This window comes from Mercenaria mercenaria, chromosome 13 (assembly GCF_021730395.1).
Source record: "Mercenaria mercenaria strain notata chromosome 13, MADL_Memer_1, whole genome shotgun sequence".
Classification (NCBI taxonomy): domain Eukaryota; kingdom Metazoa; phylum Mollusca; class Bivalvia; order Venerida; family Veneridae; genus Mercenaria; species Mercenaria mercenaria.
In genome coordinates, this window is record NC_069373.1 from 52,515,646 (window position 1) to 52,540,952 (window position 25,307).

At 35.9% G+C, this 25,307-nt stretch overlaps 1 protein-coding gene across 1 annotated transcript in view; it reads left to right on the top strand.

The window, feature by feature from the left end:
- LOC123529995 (sodium- and chloride-dependent GABA transporter 1-like) overlaps positions 1–21,683 on the top strand; it is a 34,208-nt gene extending 12,525 nt beyond the window's left edge. Inside the window, exons 4-14 of the mRNA XM_045310663.2 lie at positions 1,519–1,689; positions 2,320–2,452; positions 3,226–3,360; positions 4,494–4,597; positions 5,168–5,292; positions 14,060–14,172; positions 15,299–15,436; positions 16,181–16,283; positions 16,865–16,965; positions 17,591–17,761; positions 18,155–21,683. Coding sequence (XP_045166598.2) covers positions 1,519–1,689; positions 2,320–2,452; positions 3,226–3,360; positions 4,494–4,597; positions 5,168–5,292; positions 14,060–14,172; positions 15,299–15,436; positions 16,181–16,283; positions 16,865–16,965; positions 17,591–17,761; positions 18,155–18,280 — 1,420 coding nt within the window. The 3' untranslated portion in view covers positions 18,281–21,683. The remainder of the gene's footprint in view (positions 1–1,518; positions 1,690–2,319; positions 2,453–3,225; positions 3,361–4,493; positions 4,598–5,167; positions 5,293–14,059; positions 14,173–15,298; positions 15,437–16,180; positions 16,284–16,864; positions 16,966–17,590; positions 17,762–18,154) is intronic.
- Positions 21,684–25,307: the final 3,624 nt, after the last annotated feature.

Sequence of the window (25,307 nt, forward strand, 5' to 3'; positions counted from 1 at the left end):
TTACAGTGGCAAAACATTTCGTAATATAATGAAAATATTATGTATGTTTCCTTAAAAGTAATAATTCAATCATAAACTTTATAAATATCATCCTTTGTAACATTTATTTTGATTGGCTAATTTATCTAAAAGTGTAACTCAAGCGAGCGATACGCGCTAAGCGTATAAATTTGTACGCTAAGCGTATATTTTACCCGGTAAACGCGTAAAAATACACGGTGAGCGTGTACTTTTATAGATCTACCGATTGAAATACACGGTAAGCGTGTAAATTTACACGCTAACCGTGTATTATGGTATCGCTCGAGCGATTTCAGACTTTTGACCCAAACGGTACGTCATAGCTTCCGGTGCTGGTGTTGCGCATCAATATATACAAAACTGAGGTAGGTGGGTTTTTGTTTTTTGTAAATATTGACACATTTACAAATGTTTTCGAAAAAAGCAAAATGCTATTCGACACAAAAATGAATAAAGATCATATGTGTGAAATACCAACTTCTTAATTTAAGAATCAGCTCTTTATCACGAAAACTCTGGTGGCTCGAACTGTCAAAAAAGCATGAAATCATGAAATTGCCAATTTTCTAACTCTTGTGCCTTCTTTCTGGAAATGTGACGCTTCTAATGATCAAACACGTGAACGACAGTCATGAATATTACAAACACTTGAATGTAATGTTGCTTTTGGGGTAAAGATTGGCAAAAAATGATCGGGAATGGGGTTACGCCCCGGGAATGGAGTTGCGCGTATATATTATACATTATGATACCAGCAACTCCATTCCCGGTGCGCAACCCCATTCCCGATTATTTTTTTGTCAATTATGTCCCCGTAAGCAGGAATTTAAAGCAAATAATTTAGATAGTCGTTACTTTAAAACAGCTGAGTTATCATGAAAAGCATCAAATGTCCTCAGATTAGACATATGAGGTCAGAAACGTCCATTTTTGTTGATTTCATACTTTTTCACGCTTCTTATCCCTGAGTTTTCGTGATAATAGAGCCGAATTATAACTTGCAAACCAGATATTTTACACATATGATGTATTATCATATTTGTGTCGAACAGCATTTTGCTTTTTTCGAAAAAAATCATTCTTGTCTCGTACTAAGCAAAATCATAACTTCACATACCTCAATTTCGTCTTATCATACGCGCAACACCAGCACCGGATGTTGCGCAACCCATTTTAAGCGTATTCCCAGCGGGAATTGGATTGCGCGTTTACCACCCGTGACACTTGTTGTAGACTGTGACTGGACTATACGGAATGAATGTAAATCTTTTGGCGGTACCTGAGAGCCGGTTATTCCCATCTGCGTCTACAAGTGGTAGATTAGTTCATAGAAGAAATCAAGCAAAATGAAATGCTTTCTTTGTGCAATTTTTTCTTATGGTAATATATTAAAACAATCCAAAGGTAATATCTTTTTCGTCGTTAGATGCATACTGAAAGCTGTTTTATGAAATGAGAATTACATTTCTGAATTCGTCGTATCTCATGTTTTTACAGCTGTTTCGCAGGTAAATCCTCGATGCCAGTTACAAACGCGTCAGCAGAGAGTTTTGTAAATTCCTCAAGTGTGACTGATCTTGTTAATGCAAGTGTTAATGACGCAGTAGCAAACTCGACAGCGAAAGAAGGAACGAACAAGACGGTGGATGCCGTAATTGAATTCTGGGAGTAAGGCTTTTATTATCATTGTACTTGCTTTGATAAGATTACGATGGTGTAAATTTTAATTTTCTCAATCAAAGGTTGAAAATAAAATACGAATCCCATGAAATCTGTTTACACTAATTATGTAAATTTATTAGGTTAGCCTAAAGATAATAAACAGATTGTCAAAACTGAGCAGGAAGTAGTGTTTTATGCTAATATATTGCTTAATTTAAATTTTGCCGGTGGTTGTAAATTCTGTTTTAGGTAGTTTGCATAATGTACCAGTTTATCGTCGATCGTTTGTAATATTTATCGTCTTTGTTAAGTATCCCAATAATTAGCGTTTTGAAGGTTTAAATGAAACTCTTTGTTTTCGATGTATGCATTAAATGAGCCGTGCCATGGGAAAACCAACATAGTGGGTATGCGACCAGCATGGATCCAAACCAGCCTGCGCATCCGCGCAGTCTGGTCAGGCTCCATGCTGTTCGCTAACAGTTTCTCCAATTCCAATAGGCTTTAAAAGCGAACAACATGGAGCCTGACCAGACTGCGCGGATGCGCAGGCTGGTCTGGATCCATGCTGGTCGCATACCCACTATGTTGGTTTTCACATGGCACGGCTCAAATGTCGTCTGCAACTGTTCACAGGAGGAAAATTCTACATATATCCAATGGAATCGAGGAACCTGGTAGTGTGGTGTGGGAGCTGGCTTTGTCTCTGTTGGCTGTTTGGGTGTTGGTGTATTTCTGTGTGTGGAGAGGTGTCAAATGGTCTGGAAAGGTATAATGAACTGTTGTAGACATGTTCCTTAGATAGATTTTAAATGCACGTGAAATGATTCGCACCCCCGTGCATCATTCAGCTGCTTTGATGAATCTATTCGACTGCACAGTCAAAGAGGTGTAAAAGTTTAAAACAAGCTTAAAAGTGTCACTTTGGAAGGAATGCATATTGCACCGAATGTATTGAAAAGTCCCACATGGTCTCTATACATGTATGCACATCTCTAGTCTGTTGAAGAACACTGACAGTTGAACATCGTTATCTTGAGCTACCTTATCAAACATCCGGTTATCTTGAAAACGTTTTCAAGTCCCATTCCGACAACACGTGCATAAAATATCATTTTAAGTCAAATTTCGGTTATCTCGATGTAAAAAGCACTAGCCCTCAGAATATGAGATACTGAGTTTCAACTGTATATGGTTAATGCGATTTCATTAAGCTTGTCAGAACTATCAGCCACAGAATAGTTTTTATGGTCACATTCCGGAATTTTTACATTTAGTAAAAAACTCCTTTGGTTTTAACTGTTTCTCCTACAAATTTCTAACACGTCGGATACACTATTCGTGTGCATGACATACTGCTTTAAAACTGGGCAGAACAAAACATTAAAACTTTTCTTTTTTGAATACACGATTTTGGCAATCGATTATCTCTTGCATAAGAGGCTTGAATCATCACTTCGAAACTTGTAATTCTTATTTGTGGAATATATCTTAGATTTTCGGAGTTGGTGTCAGCATCCCTCTATACCTGTTCTTTTTTAGGTTGTATACTTTACAGCGCTGTTTCCGTACGTTATTCTTACAATCTTGTTAATCCGGGGTGTGACACTAGATGGCGCTGCAGACGGTATCTATTTTTATCTGAAGCCAGACTTCTCCAGATTAGCTGATCCACAGGTAGAAACATTCAAAAATATGAAAATGATACTGTTATTCATTAATTTTGTAGTTATTCTGTTTTGTTAAGGACATGATATGATTAAAATACTCATATACAAGAAAAATACTGAACGTTCTTTGAGGATGGAAAATGAATTATTTACGTGTTGTCTACTAGTATAAATCATAATAATGTATTTTTAAAAGAATGGAAAGTTAAACAACAGGGGATGACACAGTTTCCAAGAATAACCTAACATAATCATTTTTACCTGCCCGGCGGGCAATTTACTCCGACCTTTTGCCTGCCCAGTCTCGACTTTTACCTGAACCGTGCAACCGAGCAGTCCTAAATGTCGAGCCTGAAGTGTAGGAGATGTTGGTCGAATTGACTTTGTCTATAACAGGTAAGAATGAAAGAACTTTGATGTTTCATCATGGAAAAAGTAACGTATGATAAAAAGAATATCACATCTGCATCTTATGAAAGTCGTTGAATAAAATCAATAAAAAATGCTTAATTGGCAGAGCATTTTATTATTTCATTCAGCTCGTTTATTAAATTCAATGTGAAAAAGACAGCCATGTAATATCCTTTCTATATGCAATGTTTAATGCTATGATAGTTTCTGTTTCATGATTTAAAACTGTCAAATACAATACATTTTGTTTCACGTGTAACTGGTGTACCAGCTGCAATTAGACAGAGGACTTTTTATGTCCTAATCGGTTATATTTGAACTGACATTTCTGCTCATTGGTGTATTGCACATACCATTCCGGTATTTATGTACAAATGAATTCCAAGCTGTATGATTACATAATTATTGCCCTCTCAGTTGTCTACATCATTAACATTTCTTGCTGTACACGAACAGCAATATGTGGAGACCTTGGGGGAAAATTGTGTATTGTGTTTTCATGATTCAAATATTTTTGTAAAAGGCAAATTTTTGCAGATAGTTTATGTTAATTAAAGCATTTGCAACAATGCGCCATACTACTTGTTTGTCTTTTAAAATGAACTAAGAACATGTTCATTTAACGGTTTTCCTTTTTAAGTGTACTAAGTATATATAAGTAACGTACAGATGCATTGCTATTTATGAACAATTTACCCATGCAAGATTTGCTAATTTTGTGTTCTCTAGGTATGGATAGACGGTGGTACTCAAATTTTGTATTCTTTTGATCTTGCTATTGGTGCCGTCATTACGCTTGGCAGTTACAGTAAATTCAACAATAACTTCTACAGGTACTTTACATTGATTTTCTTCAACAAAAGTACACCTGTTTAACTTCTATTTAACTGTTTTATTAACATAAGCTGAATTCTTTCAGTATGAAGCCGTACTTTCAGACAAACAGTTAGCGTAGGGGTATGATATGACAGTGTCCCGTCGGAATCCACCACTCCTGTTTTTCCAATGCAGTTTTACAGCCATGCTTAAATGAAACTTTGATTAATCTACACTTAAGTTTTGTTTTTTTTTCAAGTATTTTAAATGGCAGATTTTTATTGGATTTTATGAGTCTTACAAATCGACACAGGTTTGAATTAAGGCCACACGACGACATTCCATATTTTGAGCGGACGAAGGGCCTAGATGCACCTTCAATTTTATATCAGCTACGAGTAGGCACCTGAGTGAAACCACCGGCCTTCCTTGGGAGAAAGATACATCCCCTGCGGGGTCCAGAACCAATAGTGGTAAAGCGCAAGTGATTGGAAGTCTGCGGTTTAACCAAATGGCTGGGGAACCCCAATATTATAGCTGTGATATATAGCACTGATAGGCTTGCTGAATATGGTCGCTTTTTACAGGGATACATTTATCATCACGAGTATCAACTGTGGTACAAGTCTGTATGCAGGATTTGCTGTCTTCTCCGTTCTTGGGTTCATGGCTAAAGAACAGAACGTTACAGTTGCCGAAGTTGCAACCTCGGGTAACTTTACCAGTTTTACAGCATGCATAATATTAACGCTTATGGGTTATACTTCGTCGTTAGTTAGGCAAAAAAAAATATGTATGTTTCCGGTGACCCGACCGACCCTAATTTTAGCCCCCGATCCTAAACTTTTTTTCGGGCGAAAATTTGCGGGTACGAAAAAATTTATATGCTCTCATTTAGGAACATCGGATCGATGGACATTCATCGAGCTCTTTGAATAAGTCCACCCGCCGACAGGCAGTTTCTTGGGAAGGATCCGACAGTTCTGTATTCACATTCATCGTACATTGGCGAGTTTTAAAATTCTGGATAGGACGAGTGGACTTCGCTGTATACTCGACCGATCGGGCGAGTGGTTTTTACGTCGTACCAAATTCAGAAATTATATCACAAAAAAATACCTGGATTGACTGGAATTTACCCGCGAATCGTAAAGATATCAAAACGTCATGCCGGTAAATTTTCCATTCCACGAGCACGTGCGACCTATCGTAATATCTCATTTACATCGCCGTTACTTTTGTTTATCGACACGTACACAAAAAACGCGCGTTTTGATATAATCGCTTCAAATTTTCAACACCGCTTGAGAAGTAATACAGTTTGAATTCTATAATAATTTTAATATGACATCGACAAAAATGTAGGCAAAATTCTATAAAAACGGCCGAATTTTCATATAATCACTTGTAAAATTTCAAACAGCGCGATCTTAATTACTTATTTCTTTCTTAAAGTAAATAAATGATACATAATATGGTCATAAAATTCAGACTTTTGACCAGAAAGTATGAAAAACAGAATTAAAAAATCTTAAATAATGAAAACGCGGCAGCAATTTAAATACATGGAGTAAAACGATTTTTCGCAAACAGATTTCTGTTAGCGGCAGAATAGGTTACGTGACCTCGTGAATGTAAATAGAAATGTGGCTTTAGAATAAAGCAGTATGATGGTGTTGCGGTTTTTAATTAAGTTTTAAATGAATCTTCGTACAAGTATTTTTTTTGACACGACACTTTGTAAGATATTCTTCTCTAACAATAATGTAAATTCTTTGAGGGGTAACTGGTGTACTGAGGTAGGATATCCAGTATAATCGTTTGACACATTTACCTGTCAGTTCATTCGTGATATTGCACATTCGCTTTTAAAAAGAATTAAAGAAGAGACTTTTTTATTGATTTCTTCTTAACAATTTAAAGAAGCGAGGCGTACGATCAAACAGTGATGTTTCACATGGCGCGAAAACGTGACGTAATGCCATGACCACACTGGCCATAGCTTTCGCAGAAGCGATGGTTCCAACGCAGCGGCGGTGGAGGATTCGTCGCAGAAGCGGTGGAGAAATATGGCCGACTGACTACATTTATGCTGTCATCGGTACGTTTTCTAATGACCTTTTCACGTTTTGACTGAAAACAACCAGTGAGACAGGTACCCACATGTGTACTCTTCCAACCAGAAACACTTGTTCAGTGTAATTCTTTGTCATTAATGTAAACACTTCTGTACAGTTTGACGAGGGACTGCCGTTTTTGTTGAATTCCCATTAAAAATGGTAAAATCTTGTACAAAACGACCCCTGAGCACATTTGCAGCAAATCGTAAGTACGGCCCTGTCAAGCAAAAACTATTTCTTTGTAATAGGTGAATTTTCATTACAAGCATATGAAAAAATCGACCAAAAATGATTTCAACGCAGTTTGCGGTGGGTACAATTGCAACGCATTACGGTGGATCTTGTTTCTTTAATGTTTGTTATAGACTTTTAACTTAAGTAAACAGCATTTTCCTGGGGTTTTGATATGGGCAGGTCCATGAAATCACTTTGACATCAGACAGCAACAGAAACTTAATGTTAAGTAATAATATGCTATTGATTTGCACTTCCGTTCTGTTGAATGCACACACGAAAAGCTTTATTTTAAACCATAAGTATTTTACTAAATCAACTGCCAGATAATAACGCCATGTTCTTTCGTACTAAATACACCCCAATATAATTATTGATATTAAAGCATGAAAGTTTTCTTCATTTCCCTTATTATATATAAAATATCGACTTTTACATCATAGAACAGACCAACTTATCTAATATAAAAACTGACAGGGTTTCTGCTGTCCCTTTGTTTGTTTTGGCCATATAATATCGAAGTCAGGTTCGCATTGGGGTGGGGGCGGGGAGAATTTTCCAACACACTGCACTTGCTGCAACCATTTGTCATTTTTTTTAGTTTTTCTTAATCATGTTTTAGCATATTTAAGTATATTCCCAGCTGTAGTTTCTCTTCAGTTGTTATAATAAGAATAACTGAAATGAGTTGATTCCTTGTCGTCCTCTTGGCACTAGAACAAGGAGTTAAAGGTCTCTTAATATGTTTGTTTGGCGCTATGACAGTTTTCAGAGGAAAATGAAATTTTTGTCTTTCATTTTTTGTAACATTTCTTTCTGCTTGTCTGTTGTTAGTGATTTGTACTCTGTTTCTCCGTTTATCTTTCAATCATCAAGATAAACATTACTAAAGATAAGGCTATGAATGTGGCATATGGCGTTAACAGGCTTTTCTTTTGATTTGACCTGGTGACCTAGTTTTTGACCCCACATGACAAAGTTTCGGACTTGACCTAGAGATTATTAAGATAAAAAATTCCATGCACAGTGTTTCTAATCACGTGATCGCGCTACGTCATTTTGAGCTCGAAAGTGAAAGTAGAAAGGTAAACAAAAATTGAAAATCAGGGCGTATTTTTTAATATATATATATATTGTGTTTATATCGTGCATATGATTCGAAACCTATTTGAAAGTGCTATCCCCGCGGGTTCCCCACCAAAAGCTTTTCGTTTTAATGCTATTCCTGTTCATTTGACTTGCACATTGAGCGCATACTGTCGAAATTGGTTGAACAGGAATAGCGTTAAAACGAGAATGTTTTGGCGGGACAATTGTAGTACCGGGGCTAGCACTTTCAAATAGGTTTCGAACGATGTACATGATATTAACACAATATATTGAATAATAAACTTACGCCCTTATTTATAATTTTTGTTTACGTTTCCACTTTCACTTTCGGGCTCAAATTTAAATGACGTAGCACGATCATGTGATTGGGCACACATGTGCAAGTTTGTATCAAATCCAAGCATAAATGAAACCTTATATGGCTGAGGGGGGGCAGAATAGAAAATTTGCCCCTTTCAGGGGTAGTATCTCTTGCAATCTGACTAAAGTATTGTACTATTTTATTGAACTGTCAAATGCATATTGATTACATGGGAGGTGCACAGAATACTTTAATCTTCGGTTCATATTCGGTACTTTCCGTATAGTATACGGAAGGTAACCAGCAATTAAAATGGTTTATATTTAAAGCGTGTATACGGAGGTAGGGAAGTCACGATAGGTCAGTGGTCATCGTCAATAGCTTGAAACCTGGAGATCTTAAGTTCGAAACCGTTCAGAGTCTGTTGTTTTTTGGGGATTTTTTTTCGTTTTTTTTTTTCCTTAACAATTTTCAAGAAACACTTTGTACATGTACATTTTTATGCAATGTTCATTGTATTTTCACAAGTATTTTTTAAATATTTTTATCTCGTTTTTTAATTTCTCATTTTTTATATATGTTTATGTTTATGTTATTTTTATTCACCGTTCATTTTACTACATTACAAATTTCATGCATATAAATTACAACAAGCTAAATTCATCATTCAGTTCCGCTCGCGGTGTCGGTACTGCTGTCATCGTAGTCTTATAAATCATATAAACAATTAAAAATGAAAAATAAAAATGTTTTCCCCCTAATGGGCTCGAACCAGCTATCTCAAGCATCAGAGTCATGTGCGGTAACCACTGAGCCACAGATACGAACGACGAGTACGTGTTTCACTTACAATACTAATGATGAAATGTGGACACCTAACCAAAATTTCTTTCCGTAAAACATACGGATAGCACCGAAGTTGGGCCAAATATTATAATATCGAATGTACAGAGCGTGTAATATATGCACATTTGACACGTTAAAAAATAGCACAATACATATCCTATTACGCTACGCTTAGGATCTGAACACGAGCTATTGAAAACCTCGTTCTGACGACCCTTCCACTAGCCAATCAAAAGCTAACTTACAACATTCTGCACGCTTAAAAAGCCTTGGTTTTTGATATCTACAATTCTTATGTCGTAAGAGGTCAGATAGCCGGTTAGCTCAGCCAGTAGGGCAGTTGCTCTGTTAGCGAGGGGTCCCGGGTTCGAACCTTGGACTAACTGTACATTTTTCTTACTCTGACATTCGAACAAGTCCTCTGATTGGTTCAAATAAAAATAGATTTGCGAAAATAAAAAAAAAACAATATTGGAAATCCAAAATATACAGAAGACGAATGTGAATGGGTCGTTCTCAGATCCTCGTTTAGAAGATCAAGTACTTTATTCAGATTGTATCTCTTGAACATATGATGGAATCTGGCTTTTTCAATAGGAACCGAGATCTTATTGTGACTTAATTTGTGTGTAAATGTAGTTAAAGTCGAAAGTAAAATGTCACTGCTAACATGTTCATAAGGTGAACATTTTGGCTCCTTCGGGGATTAAATCTGTTGAAAATGAGGTCTCTATCGTGTTCAAAAGAAATTGTGGACGGACGGACGACGGACGGACAGACGACTGACGGACGACGGACGAAGGGCAATCAAATAATCCCATCTTGTCACTAAGATTCTGTGGTAAACGGCTAAAAATAAAAGGATATTGTTGAAGAAGAGGTAAATTAGCCTACTTGTAAAAAGTCTTAACTCCAGTAACACAGCTGCTCAATTGCATTTTGTTAAGGTATGCTACATATTACTAATTAGTAATTGTATTGTACTTTAGTCAAATTAGTTTATCATACGATGCAAAAGTCACATGTGATCAAATCAGAAAATTAATATTGTCACTTGATATTATGTATTTACGGATGTGCAAATCAATGTCATATTTATTCTATACACTTTCTGTCGCTACCTAATGTCAAAGTGATTTCATGGCCCTACCAAAATTCTAGGAAAATGCTGTTTACTCCAATTTAAAGCCAATAGCGAGCATTAAAGAAACAAGATCCACCGTAATGCGTTGCAACTGTACCCACCGTACACTGCGTTGGGGTGATTTTTGGTTGATTATTTTGTATGCTTGCAATGAAAAATCTCCGATTACTGAGAAAAAGTTTTTGCTTGACAATGTCAGACTTACATTTTGATGCAAACGTGGTCAGGGGTCGTTTTGTACAAGATTTTACCATTTCTGATAGAAATTCTACAAAAACGGCAGTCCTTCGTCAAACTGTACAGAAGTGTTTACATTAATGACAAAGAATTGCACTGAACAAGTGCTTGTGGCTGGAAGAATACACATGTGGGCTCTGTCTCACTGGTTGTTTTCAGTCAAACGTGAAACACTCGTTAGAAAATGTACCGATGAGAGCGTAAATATAGTCAGTCGGCCATATTTCTCCACCGCTTCTGCGACGAATCCTCCACCACCGCTGCGTTGGAACCACCGCTTCTGCGAAAGCTATGGCCAGTGTGATGACAATCTCGGGCAACTATACCGCTTTCATCTCCACTTCAGATGCCATGATACCGACACACTTCTTTTAGCTCTTTGGAGGGTGTTAATTAATGATGAAAACAAGGCCAATACTTAGCTTATAAACAGAATAATTTCTGATAATTGTTTGTTTTTGTTTTTTCGCTTTCACAACGGGTGTGTGGATGATGATAATTGTGTCCATGGGACACTTTTCAAAATAATTATTTTCGGGAAACAGTTTCAGTTTTATATCTTTATCTACGTCTCATTCTTGCATACGACATATAATTACAGTGTACAATTACAACAAACTATTGCAAGACCATTCTATTTAAGAATTATAAGAGACTACAAATATAATATAACTTCTGTACATATCATATAAAATATTCAAATAATTTACAGTTAAGATTCATGAATAACAATACTCGACTTTTCACGATGTTTGCCTCTGAATATGAGCTTTGGCATTAAAAGGGGCATAAATCTCTCAAATTTCTAATCAGAACTATGGGAGTTGTTTATAATGGGTAACCTTTAATAGTAAACGAGTATTTAATTATCAATTCAATGGCTTGATAGCAACAGAGATCTTGGACATTATGTAAAAGGTAAAGAAAAATCTAAGTTTAAAAAAAAGGGGGGGGGGGCATAACTCTGTCAACACTGAAATCAGAGTTGTGGGGATTGTTTCTCTTTGGGTAGGTTTTGATAGTAGAAAAATATATGAAGTTCTAAGTCAAAAGCTTGATAGCAACAAAGATACTTGACTTTATAATATAAAAACTTAAAAAGGGGCATAAATCTTTCAAAATTCAAATCATAACTATGAGGATTGTCTCTCCTGGTGCAGACTGTAATAGATAATAATTACATAATTTTAAATTCTAAGTCAATAGTTCTGATAGTAACAGAGATATTTATCAAAATCTTTAACCAACGGCACGCCAACAAGTATGCCAACACTGGTGTGAGTGCAATAGCTCTACATTTTCTTCGAAGAGTCGAGCTAAAAACTATGTGTAAAAACCGAGAAACTGGCATTAATCTGAGCCTTTCACTGGCCTAAAAACTGCCATAAAACGATTCAGTTACCTAAAAAACTGATAGGCCAAAACAACACTAATGTGTATCTTGTAAAAAACAGTTTAAAAAACAGTTTAAAAAATCAAGTATTATAACAGATCAGATCTGTTGTAAACTGATTAATACCAGCCTCTCGTTAAAACATACTTTTACAACATTTAATCTTGTAAGATTTCAACAAACATGGTTTAAACAATTTGTTGCATTACTAATGAAGCTTAACTATAAAAGTGGTATTTACATATCACATTATAGATATATTACAGTTAAAATTAACTAACATGAACCACAAAGCATCAAATTAAGATTTAGTGAATAATTGTACTGTTCAGTGCAAGACCCAGTCCCATCCACCAAAGAAAGAACAACACTGCCATGAATGACAAAGCCAGCAATGACCGTGCCACGTTAGCCCCTAACATCACAAATCAAGTCCCACTTTGAACACATACAATCATTTGATCCTACATACAAAATTATAAAGGACTTTAAATAATTCGATAGATCACAGTTAATAATTGAAATTTTCAAAATTGAATATCGATCTTCAGTAATAGAAATTAACATATGTTGATGCTTTACGGTGCATTAACTATACAGAATGTCGTTTCTGGTTTTTAAAATCATATAACAGGTTTTGGCACTTATTTTTATCATGGCTTCATCAGATAGTACAAATACTATTTTTTCTTCATCACCTAGGTTATTATAATTACTATTAACTTCACAGGCTTTGGTACATAGGTGAGTCTGGAAACTTTGATAGGCATTACAGTGGAATAAAACATGTATTTCATTTTCAACACTATTCCTACAAAAAGGACAAAGACGCAGGTTTTCAGGAATATTCTCATATCTACCCGTTTCTAGTTTTAGAGGTGCAACATGTCTTGAGAAAATGAAACTAACTAAATATTTTATGCTGTCCTAACGCTTTAGAAAAATACGGTAGGGGATAGACTTTATTATTACTATCGTTGCAGTTATTTTGGAGAGCAACTGGCTGGTGCTGCTGACAAAAATAGAGGAAAGAAAAATAAAAATGTCTGCTGTGAAAAGAAAATTTAAGAAGAACAAATATGCCTCCTTAAAAAGGAAATGTAGTGTACAAGAGAATTGTATTTGTCTACTATGTGTTACATTTAAAATTTACTTATTGTACATGTATAATACTCCTTTCATAAAAGTGACAATATTAAACATGTCAATTATAAGGGCAAGTGACTGTTCACTAAGGGCTAGTAGATTTTAGTGGTTACTAGTCCTGCAGGGCAAGTGGTGTGTAAAAAAATTTACACCCCTGCACATAAAAAATCATGATTCTAAGCTAGGCTTGAACCAACGGACAACCAAAGGTGCATCTGTTGAAATATTCTGACGGCATGTATTTAATAATTTCACTAAAAGCCAAAGGGTATATAAAAACCTGTGTATTTAAAGTGTATAGCATCTACCATCTAGTACAGACATATATGTATTGATAAGACAATAGGTAAAAGCAAAGACAAGGGAATTCTACTACTGTAAAGATGCGTATTCTGCTCTATCCTAAAAAATGATCGACCTACCTACCCACCCTATTTTTTTCTGGCATGTCACAGGAAACATACATTTTTTTTGGCCTTACAAGTAACATTGATTTGTTTTTGCATGGTCGAGGTTGCTATTGTTTTATTTGGTTGCGTTTTATGCTAACTGCTCTGCATTCTAAGGCTGTTCAGATAGATTCTAAAATTCTATCGTAAAAGAAATATCAATTTCAGTATTTATATTCTACAAAACTGTGTTGTATGGTTAATGGTGGATGGCTCTCCAACCCCTATTATACCATTTACATGAATACTAAACGGGATAACATTAAGGGCCTCAAAAAAAAGTTCAGTCTAGTGTTTACCTAAATACAATGTATATTATTTGTCTCATGACTATTCTAGACAAATGCAACTCTCACGACTATTCCAGACAAATGCAATAACAATTGCAGCTTGTTTTAATTCTTGCTTTAACAGAGAGAATACAAAAAAAAACTATATAATATAAAATATAAGAAATCTGAATATTTACATGTACATTTGTGTACTTTCATTCCATCAGGACCTGGTTTAGTATTTCTAACGTATCCGAAGGCAATTACTCAGCTTCCAGTATCACCTCTTTGGGCGATCTTGTTCTTCATAATGGTCATACTGGTTGGTCTCGATAGTCAGGTAAAATGTTTTTAAAATAAACATTGCAAAATAATATGTGAAGAATGCGCTCTGTTTTTCGTGTGGGGAAGTATGAATTGTGATAGAAGCATGTATAAAATTCAGTTACATTCGGCCACGTGCACTTTGATTAGCGAAGGCATATTCCTTCGAAGCTTTGTTTAGCTATTACATTATTGTAGCCAGTGAAGTAGTCTTCGGTCAGTTAAATTTGTTATTAAATCATCGAGAATTATATCTTTTTTAACATGTAATAAGGCGGCAGGATTATCTGAGAAAAATAGTAAAAGATATAGGTGATGTGCCCATGTTTCTTTTATTCGTTTTATAAATAACAGTTGTATGGCTCTAGGTATTTCATTTAATTTGTGTTCATAAACGTGTTTGTTAAACAATAGTTCATATTATTAATATATTTGTACGGTTGTTAACAAAGTGAATAACAGATTACAGCATAGAGGATTGAGTACAAAGCTCTAAGCTCCTTTTGAAATTCTCCATTTAAAATATGCTTTTTATCTTTATGCAGATTTTCTGGCGTTTTTGAAAGGTGTATTTTGATATAAGCTTGGTTGTAGTCAATCTGACTAAAGTACATCTCCTATTACGCTACGCTTATGATCTGAAGACGTGCTATTGATAGCCTTATTCTGACGACCCTTTCACTAGCCATTCAGAGCCTTACTTACAACATTTTGTAAATCTATATTTAGCCTGGGTTTTCCATATTTACAAAACTTATGACGACCACATCGCGGCTACGCCCTCGTATTTTGAGAGAAATCGTATGTCATGCTACGGACTTGGTCACGTAAAGTGTCAGAAAGCCGGTTAGCTCAGTCGGTAGGGCCTCAGTCGGTAGGGCACACGCCCTGTAAGCGAGGGGTCCCGGGTTCGAGCCCCGAACTGACTGCACATTTTTCTTACTCTTTGACATTTGACGCTATTTCGATGGTTCAGCCAAATGCTTGTTGAAACAAGTCGTCTGATTTGTTCAAACAAAATAGGTTTGCGAAAATAAAAATAGCAATATTGGAAATCCAAAATATACAGAAGACGAATGTGAATGGGTCATTCTCAGATCTTCGTTTAGAAGATCAAGTACTTTAGTCAGATTGGGTTGTAGTTTGTTGCAGTTGAAGGTTTCCTGACACCAGTTTTCGACGGTTTCCCGGATGTGTTATATGGCATGAAAAACAGGATGCTCTTGACTGCAGTGTACTGTGCCGGGTCATTCTTACTCGGACTGTGTATGGTCACAGAGGTAGGATGCAAACGGTTTATGCAGTTCGCGGGCTGAGCGCGAAACTATTGTAACTGAGAACAAATAAAGAACAAGTTACAGTAGTTTCGCGCTCAGTCCTCGAGTTGCATTCTTATGACAGCCAGTTAATGTATTTTTTCGTTCAGCTATAGAATGCTTACTTGAAAATTTATTATCTTACAATTTATTTATAACACGACATGTACTGTCAGAGAGATTTAAATGATTTAATAGGATTCTGGTTGTCCGATTTCAGTGAAAAAAAATCTTACATGAATAATTGATATAAAGCTTAGCTGTTTATGTGCCTACCGTTGGTAAGTCCAGCTCGGATTATTTTTGTTCATGCCTTTAAAAGTCGTTTTAACCTCTTAAAAGTCGTTTTTATAACATTTGCCTGGGCTACTTCTTTTATTTCATATATGTGTCCAGTTTCGTATATACATACTACGGGTTTTACAGATGAATGTGTTTTTGCTGAGTTATGGCCCTTTGATTATAAAGTACCGTCCATAATTTTCAGTAACACTAGTACGTTGACATTTACTTCTACGTTCTATTTTAAAAACACCTGCCTTATCATTATTATACACATATGGACACATGCAGATTTTAAAAAAAATGATACCATCTTGTAGAGTATTATATTTACCAGTTCATGAGGTTTAATGCTCAAAGAGGAGACAGGTATTATCACCTTATATTATGTATCCAAAATATCTCATTCATGCACAATAATTTCAGGGCGGGATGTACGTGTTTCAGTTGTTTGACTTCTATTGTTCCAGTGGACTTGTCTTGTTGTGGATTGTCTTCTTTGAAGCTGTCGTTGTGAGCTGGGTGTTTGGTAAAAATACTTCATAATGCTTGAACACAATTGATCCTCAGATCGTGGAAAGGGTCATTACAAAACACATTATAATACTATACCGTATATCCATACATCTCCATACATCTCTTGTAAGACATTCAGACTAGATTTTTTTCTAAAACATGTTACATATCAATCTATTGATAGAGTGAAATGTCATCATAATCACACTTAAATAAACAACATTTTGTCTTCAGCTGCTTTAAAGGTTAAAGACCCTTTTAGAAATTTTCAGATTTGCTACGTTCTAATACCTACATACACTGTAGGGGAAATTTCCCGTTCAAGAAACAGTCTAAGGGTTTTTCCTTCTTCACCCAAAGGAAATTTGATACTAAATATAGTAACTTACTTCCCGTTCGGGAAGCAAAATCTTCATTTATCACTTGTTTCTTTCAAAAGGCCCGGTGCATGACAATGTACGCGGCTACTTAATGTAAAGGACTGCTTAATTCAGATGGCAACCATGGCAAGTTCATCTCTATTCTCATATTTTGCAAAGACCGAACAAAACCAAGAAAGACATAGGGGACTTACAGTTTTATTTTTTGTTACAGGGTCGTCTAAATTCCAGGATGCTATCGAGTTGATGATAGGGAGGCGCTTACCGTTCTACTTTATACTGTGTTGGAAATACATAACTCCCGTTGTCTCCTTAGTAAGTAGTTGGTTGGTTGTTGCTGTTCTTGTTGATTTTGAGTTTTATTTTTCCCACTGACAAACTAGCGATTTTCTGGCTTTATTGGTTGAAGAAGGCCCCATGCAGGTGCACCTCAGGATATCATGTCAGGTACGGGTGGGCACCACGGTAGAACTACTGACCGGCAAAACAACTGTTTAATTCTCATGAAAGAATTTTACATTCTTTGCGGCGATGATATGCCGAAATCAGCCGGACGTGGAACTTAGCGAGTTACTTATTTCCATGACAAAAACATCCTTAAGTCCCAACTTACTCTTTAGTCTTGATATTGTCTTGACTAAAGTGATCAGAAGTTGTTACTAAGATAAGTGATTTTTTAAAAAAAAAAACATTTTATAATTTTGTTCTTTTATCTTTTTATCTGTTTATCTGTGAGTAGAGATGGGAAGTTAATCGTTTTTGAGATTTACATATCATTACAGTCATTTCAAGAAATAATTCTGTTTATCGTTTTAGAAAACACTTCTTTTTATAGTTCAGTTTTTGGTATTTCACTTGAATATGTTAGAAAATAAGTTTTGATTTTAGGAAATGCTTCTGGTTCATTGAATTTGACTTTGTTATTTCATTTATCATTTAGGGAATATTTCTGTTTATGGTGTTTGACTTTGTACCACTGACATACGGCAAGGATTATGTGTATCCGGGCTGGGCCCAGGGTATCGGTGTCTGCATGGGACTGGTGTCAATGATTTGTGTCCCTCTAGCTTTCGCATACACTATGTATAGGGCGAAAGGTACTCTCCGAGAGGTACGTATATACCATGTGTATTAGTAAAGGCAGATGAAGCAGGTACATGTACATTTCATATATACGATTAAATGCCGCTTCCTAGTGATTTATTACCGTGTTATAAGTTATATAGCTTAGGGCAAGTTTCAGAAAGTAAAAATTAAAGGTCCTTATATAACTCATGTATAGGCTACGAAAGTCTAGACCTGGAATGGATGGGCTAACTTATTTTTAGGCTTGCTCACAATCGGTGTCATAATTACTTATCCAGGATCATGTCTAAATTTACTAGTATACTGCTGAAATCAGAATCAATTTAAATCATCGCCCTTGTAATTAACGTTTTTGCATTGAGTAACTAACTTTCGGGCATTTAATTCATATAAACGTGTTTTGTTTATTAAAATTCAGCGATGGCAAGCAACAATAAAACCTGTTCTGCAAAGTCATCAGATAAAACACGGCACAGAAGTTGTCGGCACGGAAGTTGTTAAGCACGACACGGAAGCAAATGAGGGACCAGCAAAAGTCATTTGAATTAACGAGTGAAAATGGACTAACCAACGTTCAAATTATACGAACATTTGACAATTAACGCTTGCTTTTTTATAAATTTGCAGTATTTTCATTTATGTTTTTATATATGTATAATTATGGAAAAACTCGGTCTGAACGTAGTTTAGTTGGAGATGACAGTAGGAATTACATTTGGGGCAGCTGGTGTCATGTCACTGTTACTGAAAAAAGTAGGTGGCCAAACTTGGTCTGTAGGTAGTTTCAAGTAGAGATGATAGTTAGGGTGTCATTTGGAGCCGCTGGATTCAAAGACAATGCCGTTGTTTCTAAACTAGAAAAATGGTTTCCGCGCATTATCTTTAGTTTGGGTATATTTCCCGAAGCTAGATGTGTAGATAGATTTTATCGAGACAAAGACTGGGATTGTATTTGGGGTCACTCGGGTATACTGTCGCTTAAAATAGAAATCGTTTTCCGCTCTATATCTTAAGTTAAGAATGAGATACAGTGGCGAAACTTGGTGTGTAGGTAGCTTTGGTTGAGATGACCTGGGGTCAAGGTCATATTGTTAGAAATAGAAAAATAGTCTCAATTCATTACTAGTATCGGTCTACATATTGTCACCAAACTTGTTGTGTATATAGATTATATCAAGACAAAGATTGGGATTGTCTTTGGGGTCACTTTGGTCAAGGTCAAGGTCATTGTTACTAAAAACTTATAATAGTTTTCACTCAATATCTTTAATTTTGGTAAACCTATTGTCACCAAACTTGGTGTGTAGCTGGCTTCTATCGAGACAAAGGTTGGTAGTGTTGTAAACTTCATTTAGTTCTGTGAATACTGGAGTATAAAATATTGCAGTGAGCGGGGTTTACAGTATACATCTTCCTTTTCCAAATGTCAAAATGTTTATAACAACGAAGGTGGGTGACGTACCAAATTTCTATGCTTATAATTTCCGAGTCAACGTCAGAAATGTCTCATTTTCCAATTTGATCATTCTTTGTAACTGTATCATAAAAACATCGTTTAGGGCAGTCCACATTTAAATATAAATTTATAAGGGGGTGAACGTAGTAACTGCTTGACACTCTGGTAGATGAAATGTAAAGCTGTCTTTGGTTGGTCTTTCTCTTCTTCTTTGTCGTTGGTATTATTAATAGTTCCACTGACATCAATTATGAGTTTTTTTAGTAAACGGTGTCTTCCAAATATTTGTTGGCTCACCTGTCACATAGTGACAAGGTGAGCTTTTGTGATCACCCTTCGTCCGTCGTCCGTCGTCCGTCAACAATTTCTTGTCTGCACGATAGTGGTTTCATTTATGATTTTTTTTAACCAAACTTGCACACAACTTGTATCACCATAAGATCTCGGTTCCTTTCTTGAACTGGCCAGATTCCGTTATGGGTTCCAGAGTTATGGCCCCTGAAAGGGCCAAAATTAGCTATTTTGACCTTGTCTGCACAATAGCAGCTTTATTTATGATTTGATTTTTACCAAACTGGCACACAACTTGTATCACCATAAGGTCTTGGTTCCTTTCTTGAACTGGCCAGATCCCATTATGGGTTCCAGAGTTATGGCCCCTGAAAGGGCCAAAATTAGTTATTTTGACCTTGTCTGCACAATAGCAGCTTCATTTATGATTTTATTTTATTCAAACTAGCACACAACTTGTATCACCATAAGATCTTGGTTCCACTCTTGAACTGGCCAGATCCCATTATGGGTTCCAGAGTTATGGCCCCTGAAAGGGCCAAAATTAACTATTTTGACCTTGTCTGCACAATAGCAGCTTTATTTATGATTTGATTTTTACCAAACTGGCACACAACTTGTATCACTATAACATCTCGGTTCCTTTCTTGAAACGGCCAGATCCCATAATGGGTTCCAGAGTTATGGCCCCTGAAATGGCCAAAATTAGCTATTTTGACCTTGTCTGCACAATAGCAATTTCATTTATGATTTGATTTTTACCAAACTTGCACACACGTTGTATCACCACAAGATCTTGGCTCCTTTCTTGAACTGACCAGATTATCATGGGTTCCAGAGTTATGGCCCCTTAAAGGTCCAAAATTGGCTATTTTGGCTTTTGCAGCCATATAGAGACTTCATTTATGGTTTAATTTAATACAAACTTCCAAAATATCTTCAACAACAATAAATCTTGGATTCCATGACAAATTAGATCCAATCGTAGGTTCTAGAGTTATTTTATATCTGATTACCTCCCCTGATTGTAGTCAAAATGGATTTATATCAGCAAGTACTTATAGGACTTATTTGAAATTTCATTGTTGTCATTAGTTGGACTGAGCCAATCAAAGTAGATAACTATGGACTGATTTTATGTCAAATTACCTCCCTTTATTTCAAATTAAAATGGGTATATCTCCGTAACTAATGAAGATACTGATCTGAAATTTCATTTATTTCAACAGATTTATTTGGCAGATCCTTCTCTTGATCACTTACAATAATTTTCTTTTTAATTACTTCCCTTTTACGTAACTATAAATAGCTTATTTTAGTAACTTTTTTTATTATTGGCCTTAGGGAAAAATCGAGACCACTTTTCTGTGGTACAACATGGATGGTACCTCCAATTTTTAGGTGTATTTTGACATATCTGTACCTTGTAAGAATTTTTTTTTTCTTTTTGGTTAAATTTCTTTCCTTTGTCGTTACTGTCCTTTGGATTAGATATTTTTTCTGAGGACCTTCTTGTCCTCAAGTGCAATGATAACAGGTGAGCGATATAGGGCTATTATGGCCCTCTTGTATTGTAAAGTCGTTAAATTTCCTCTGTATGAAATATAATTTTTTCCCAAAACGGCCAATTCGAATGGGGTTTTAAGTGAGTACATTTCAAAATTTGAAGATGAAATAAATGGGGTTCCTCTTTCTTTGTCGGAATTGACATTATATCGAATACTATTGTATTACAATATTATGTACTAGTCACAATTATTCTATTCCATGCAAGATTTTAACATACAGCTGCTCGTTTCAGCTTCGCACAGTCTGGTCAGGATCCATGCTGTTCGCTTTCAAACCCAATTGCAATTAGAGAATCCGTAAGCGAACAGCATGGATCTTGACCAGACTGTGCGGATGCGCATGCTAGTCGCAAATGCATTATGTTGGTTTTCTCATGGTGCTGCGCATTTATTGATCAATTCCCCACATGTAGCATTGATGAAAGCTTAATGATTTCAGCCTTATGTAAAGTCGTCAAAAGAATAAATCCTTTTTAGTCAATTGGACACAAAGACAATTTTAGCGGTCCGGTAATAGGAGCCCTTATGTTTGCTTAGCATTAAGCCCTTTTGTGTGTAAAATCATTGTTGAAAATGGATACATTTCCAATTTGTGAACGTAGCATTTATACGCATAAAACAAAATTAATCGATGTTTTTGTTATTTGTTTTATCTTTCACTATATTTACATCACATTTCACATTGGAAACAAATTATGACGCATGAATGCAATGACGTTTGCCACTACTCTTCTACTTTTTTCAGAGGAAGAGAGAAACATATTCTAAAACGTGGTTGATCAGTAAAAAGAGATAAAACGGCCTAGCTGTGTTTTGCAGCGGAAATATTTCGCGTTCGCGACTTTATGAGCGAAATATCCTTCCACGAAAGAACCAGTGCACATTTCTGGATGCAAAACTGATTACATACTCTTCCACACGTACTGTTCTAGTAAAAATAATTTTATTTTAGCCTTTCTCCTATTTATTACCCTATGCATAATACCTACCCAAGCTGCGGTGGCCCAACTGGACAAGGCTCCTGTCGCGGGAGATTTAAGGTTCTAATCCCGTCAGAGGCTGGTCTTGTTACTGCAGAGAGACCACCGGTTAGTGGACGCTCAATAGGTCAAATAATAGCTAAAGATTGCCTACCTGCCTGGTACATTAAAAAGTCGGAAACGGGAAGTAATGGTGCTCAATAACTGCAAAACAACGTTGAATGGTACTTTCAATTGTGAATACAATACCAAAAACAAACAATTACTTTACTTTGTTTATCTTCACATATTTAATCACATTCACATGGAAAAATGACCTAATGCAATGGTACGTTTTCATAAAATAGTAATAATCAGAGTACATGACCATACAACATTAAATGGTTCAATCCCATAAAAAGCGGTAAAAAATGCACGAGTATTTAGATCTTATGTACAATGTTCTTTTACATTCACTAAAATAAATTTATACGTGAAGTACATTTACTCGACGTGATTATTACTATCACAATTTTACATGTAGCGTTTATACTCGTTTACATTTGGATACTTGAACTTCTAGTAGATCCATGAATGTTTGAATTATTATGTTCTTATGTATGATACTAATCTAACTTAATACTGTTATCATTCGTACTTTGACATAAAAATCGTGGTACTGAGCATGATATTTACGAAATATCTTATTAATTGTATGTTGATCTTTATATCCCATGAAGGTTGAACGTGCATGCATCCACTACACTTCCATGAAAGTAATTCCAACTGCCAACAATTTTCGTGTTTGCGTGTTGACGTGACCTTGTGGATTTGTTATATTCTATGTATTTCTCAATTATTCGTAAGAGGACGTGATTCGAAGTCAGCGACTTACATTCGTATATGACCAACACGAGTGGAACTTTAAACGTATGCATTATAATCAATAATCATAAGCTATATGATCTAAAGCTAGGTGTAATTGAGCATATTTCCACTAACTACCTGAAGAATCAACAGCGCCTGAGCATTTTGGTCTGTCATGTTTGACGACTGTGGAGGTTCCCTCTAGTAAAATGCTAACATGCGCAAGACGTATTCTCAACTACCTGTAGGCCCCTCGTATCTATCTTCGAAGGACAAAAACGATTAATTTAAGGTATTCTTCCCTTATAGCAACCTCATATTGACAAGCTAGAGTATACTGCATCCCGCATGGAGATTGGCCAATTTACAATAATTAACCCATCAATAACACCTAAACCCTAACCAGGGCGGAGTGATTTCGAATATTTCGAATATGAATATAAAGTTAATAATTATTGTTTTAAACTGTAGTCCTCAGTTGCTCACACACTCAATACCAAGATTATAAAAATAAATATGGGACTATTTTTGCACGTCCAGAATATTTGTGTGATGCGGTCACATTGAAATAGAAGGAAACTCAAACGACGCGGGGTTGAACGCTTGGTAGTTGATTTAGAGCTATAGCCAGTTGCTGAAGCACTGGCTAATAAAAAGCAGAAATAACGATGGTAAAATCCACCTTGATAAAAACTCGTAACAACAGAACCACATTGGAGGAAGGCCGATATAATGTGTTCATTTTTCATCAGACTTTCGACGAGGGCATTTAGAGATGAAATCATCTAGAAATAAGGACTATGCATTCACAAATTTCATTTTTAGGAAGAAGATCCCTGTACCCAATTCCTACAGAAATGATACAGCACTTTCTAACATGACCATTTTATTGAAAACAGCTGTTCTCAAACACATGGACAAAAAGGGAAATAACATTTATCACTTTTAACTCTTTATAATAAAAGTCTGTTATAATATTACCTTTTCTTCAGGTAAAAGACTTGCGGAACTTCAGTTTTTGACAGAAATGTCTTTATATCAAACTCAGCAGACTGCATGCTTTAGCATTCAAAATGACATAATTTTCCCCGCTGTCGCAATCCACTTCCCTCCCCCCACACACACACCTTTAAAAAAAAAACCTACATCCATGGTATACATACATATATAATACTGCGTATAGACTGCACCAAATGCACCAACCTAAAACAAAACAGCAAAGCATACACTTTTGATACCCTAAAATTCAAACCTACATCCATAGTATACATACATATATAATACTGCGTATAGACTGCACCAAATGCACTTACCTAAAACAAAACAGCAAAGCATACACTTTTGATACCCTAAAATTCAAACCTAAGTAAAGTTTCTGCTAGATCTCGCTGCACCTACAAAACCTGGTATCAGTAGCTTATATAAGACTATAAGTCTTAAATCCAGGAAAGATCAGACGACAGATCCACTGTCTCTTAGTTATGCAAGACATTCTCTCTCTCTCTCTCTCTCTCTCTCTCTCTCTCTCTCTCTCTCTCATCAGTCTGCTTGTAACTTGTATTAGGTCTAAACAGTTATGACAGTCATGTGTTTTACGTTAAAGCAATTATTGTTGATAAATAAAGATGAGCTTTATCAAACACTCTTGCTTGAAATTAACATCGGCAAAAGGCCTGGTCATTTGTATGATATTCAATGGTATAATATATTTCATCAATGATTAAAAAAATCAAAAGCGGGGTGATTTAGTATATGAAAATATACATCAGAATGCATCAGAGCTGTTCTACCATTCATTTTTTTCCGGTGGAGCATCTTTCCCCCCCCCCCCCCCCCCACCTAATTTGCCCCTAAATATCTATTTTTGGCTATAGCCCTGGTGGCTCATGTATCTTTTATCATATATCTCATATGTGCATTAATAGCAGATTTGAAAACATTTTGTCTATAAAGGTATATTACAGTGGACAAATAAAAACAGGAACTATGATTTTGGTCAAACTGCTTCTTATTTAAAAGTTAATCAAAGATATTTGAATTAGCTATTTCATGTACATTGTACTTAAGCAAATTATTCAATACATAATGTATATCTTTATCGTATTTATTAGTTTCAGAATAATGAAAGTAAAATAAAAATATTTGGAAAAAATTATCTTTAGTTTACTCTGAAAATAAACTCTGGCCTTCAAGTTCTGAAAACCTATTCTGACTTTCATAAAAATAACTTACAAACTTAAAAAACCCAACAAATTCTTGTCTCCAAGATTTTTTAAATCCCCTCCCCTCTGACCCCCCCCCCCCCCCCCCCCCCCCCCACACACACACACACCACCCAGCCACCGCCGCCGCCGCCGCCGCCGCCCCAAAGATTGAATGTCGGTCCCTTATTATTTCAAATGAATTTACCATCTGAAATCTTAAGTGAAT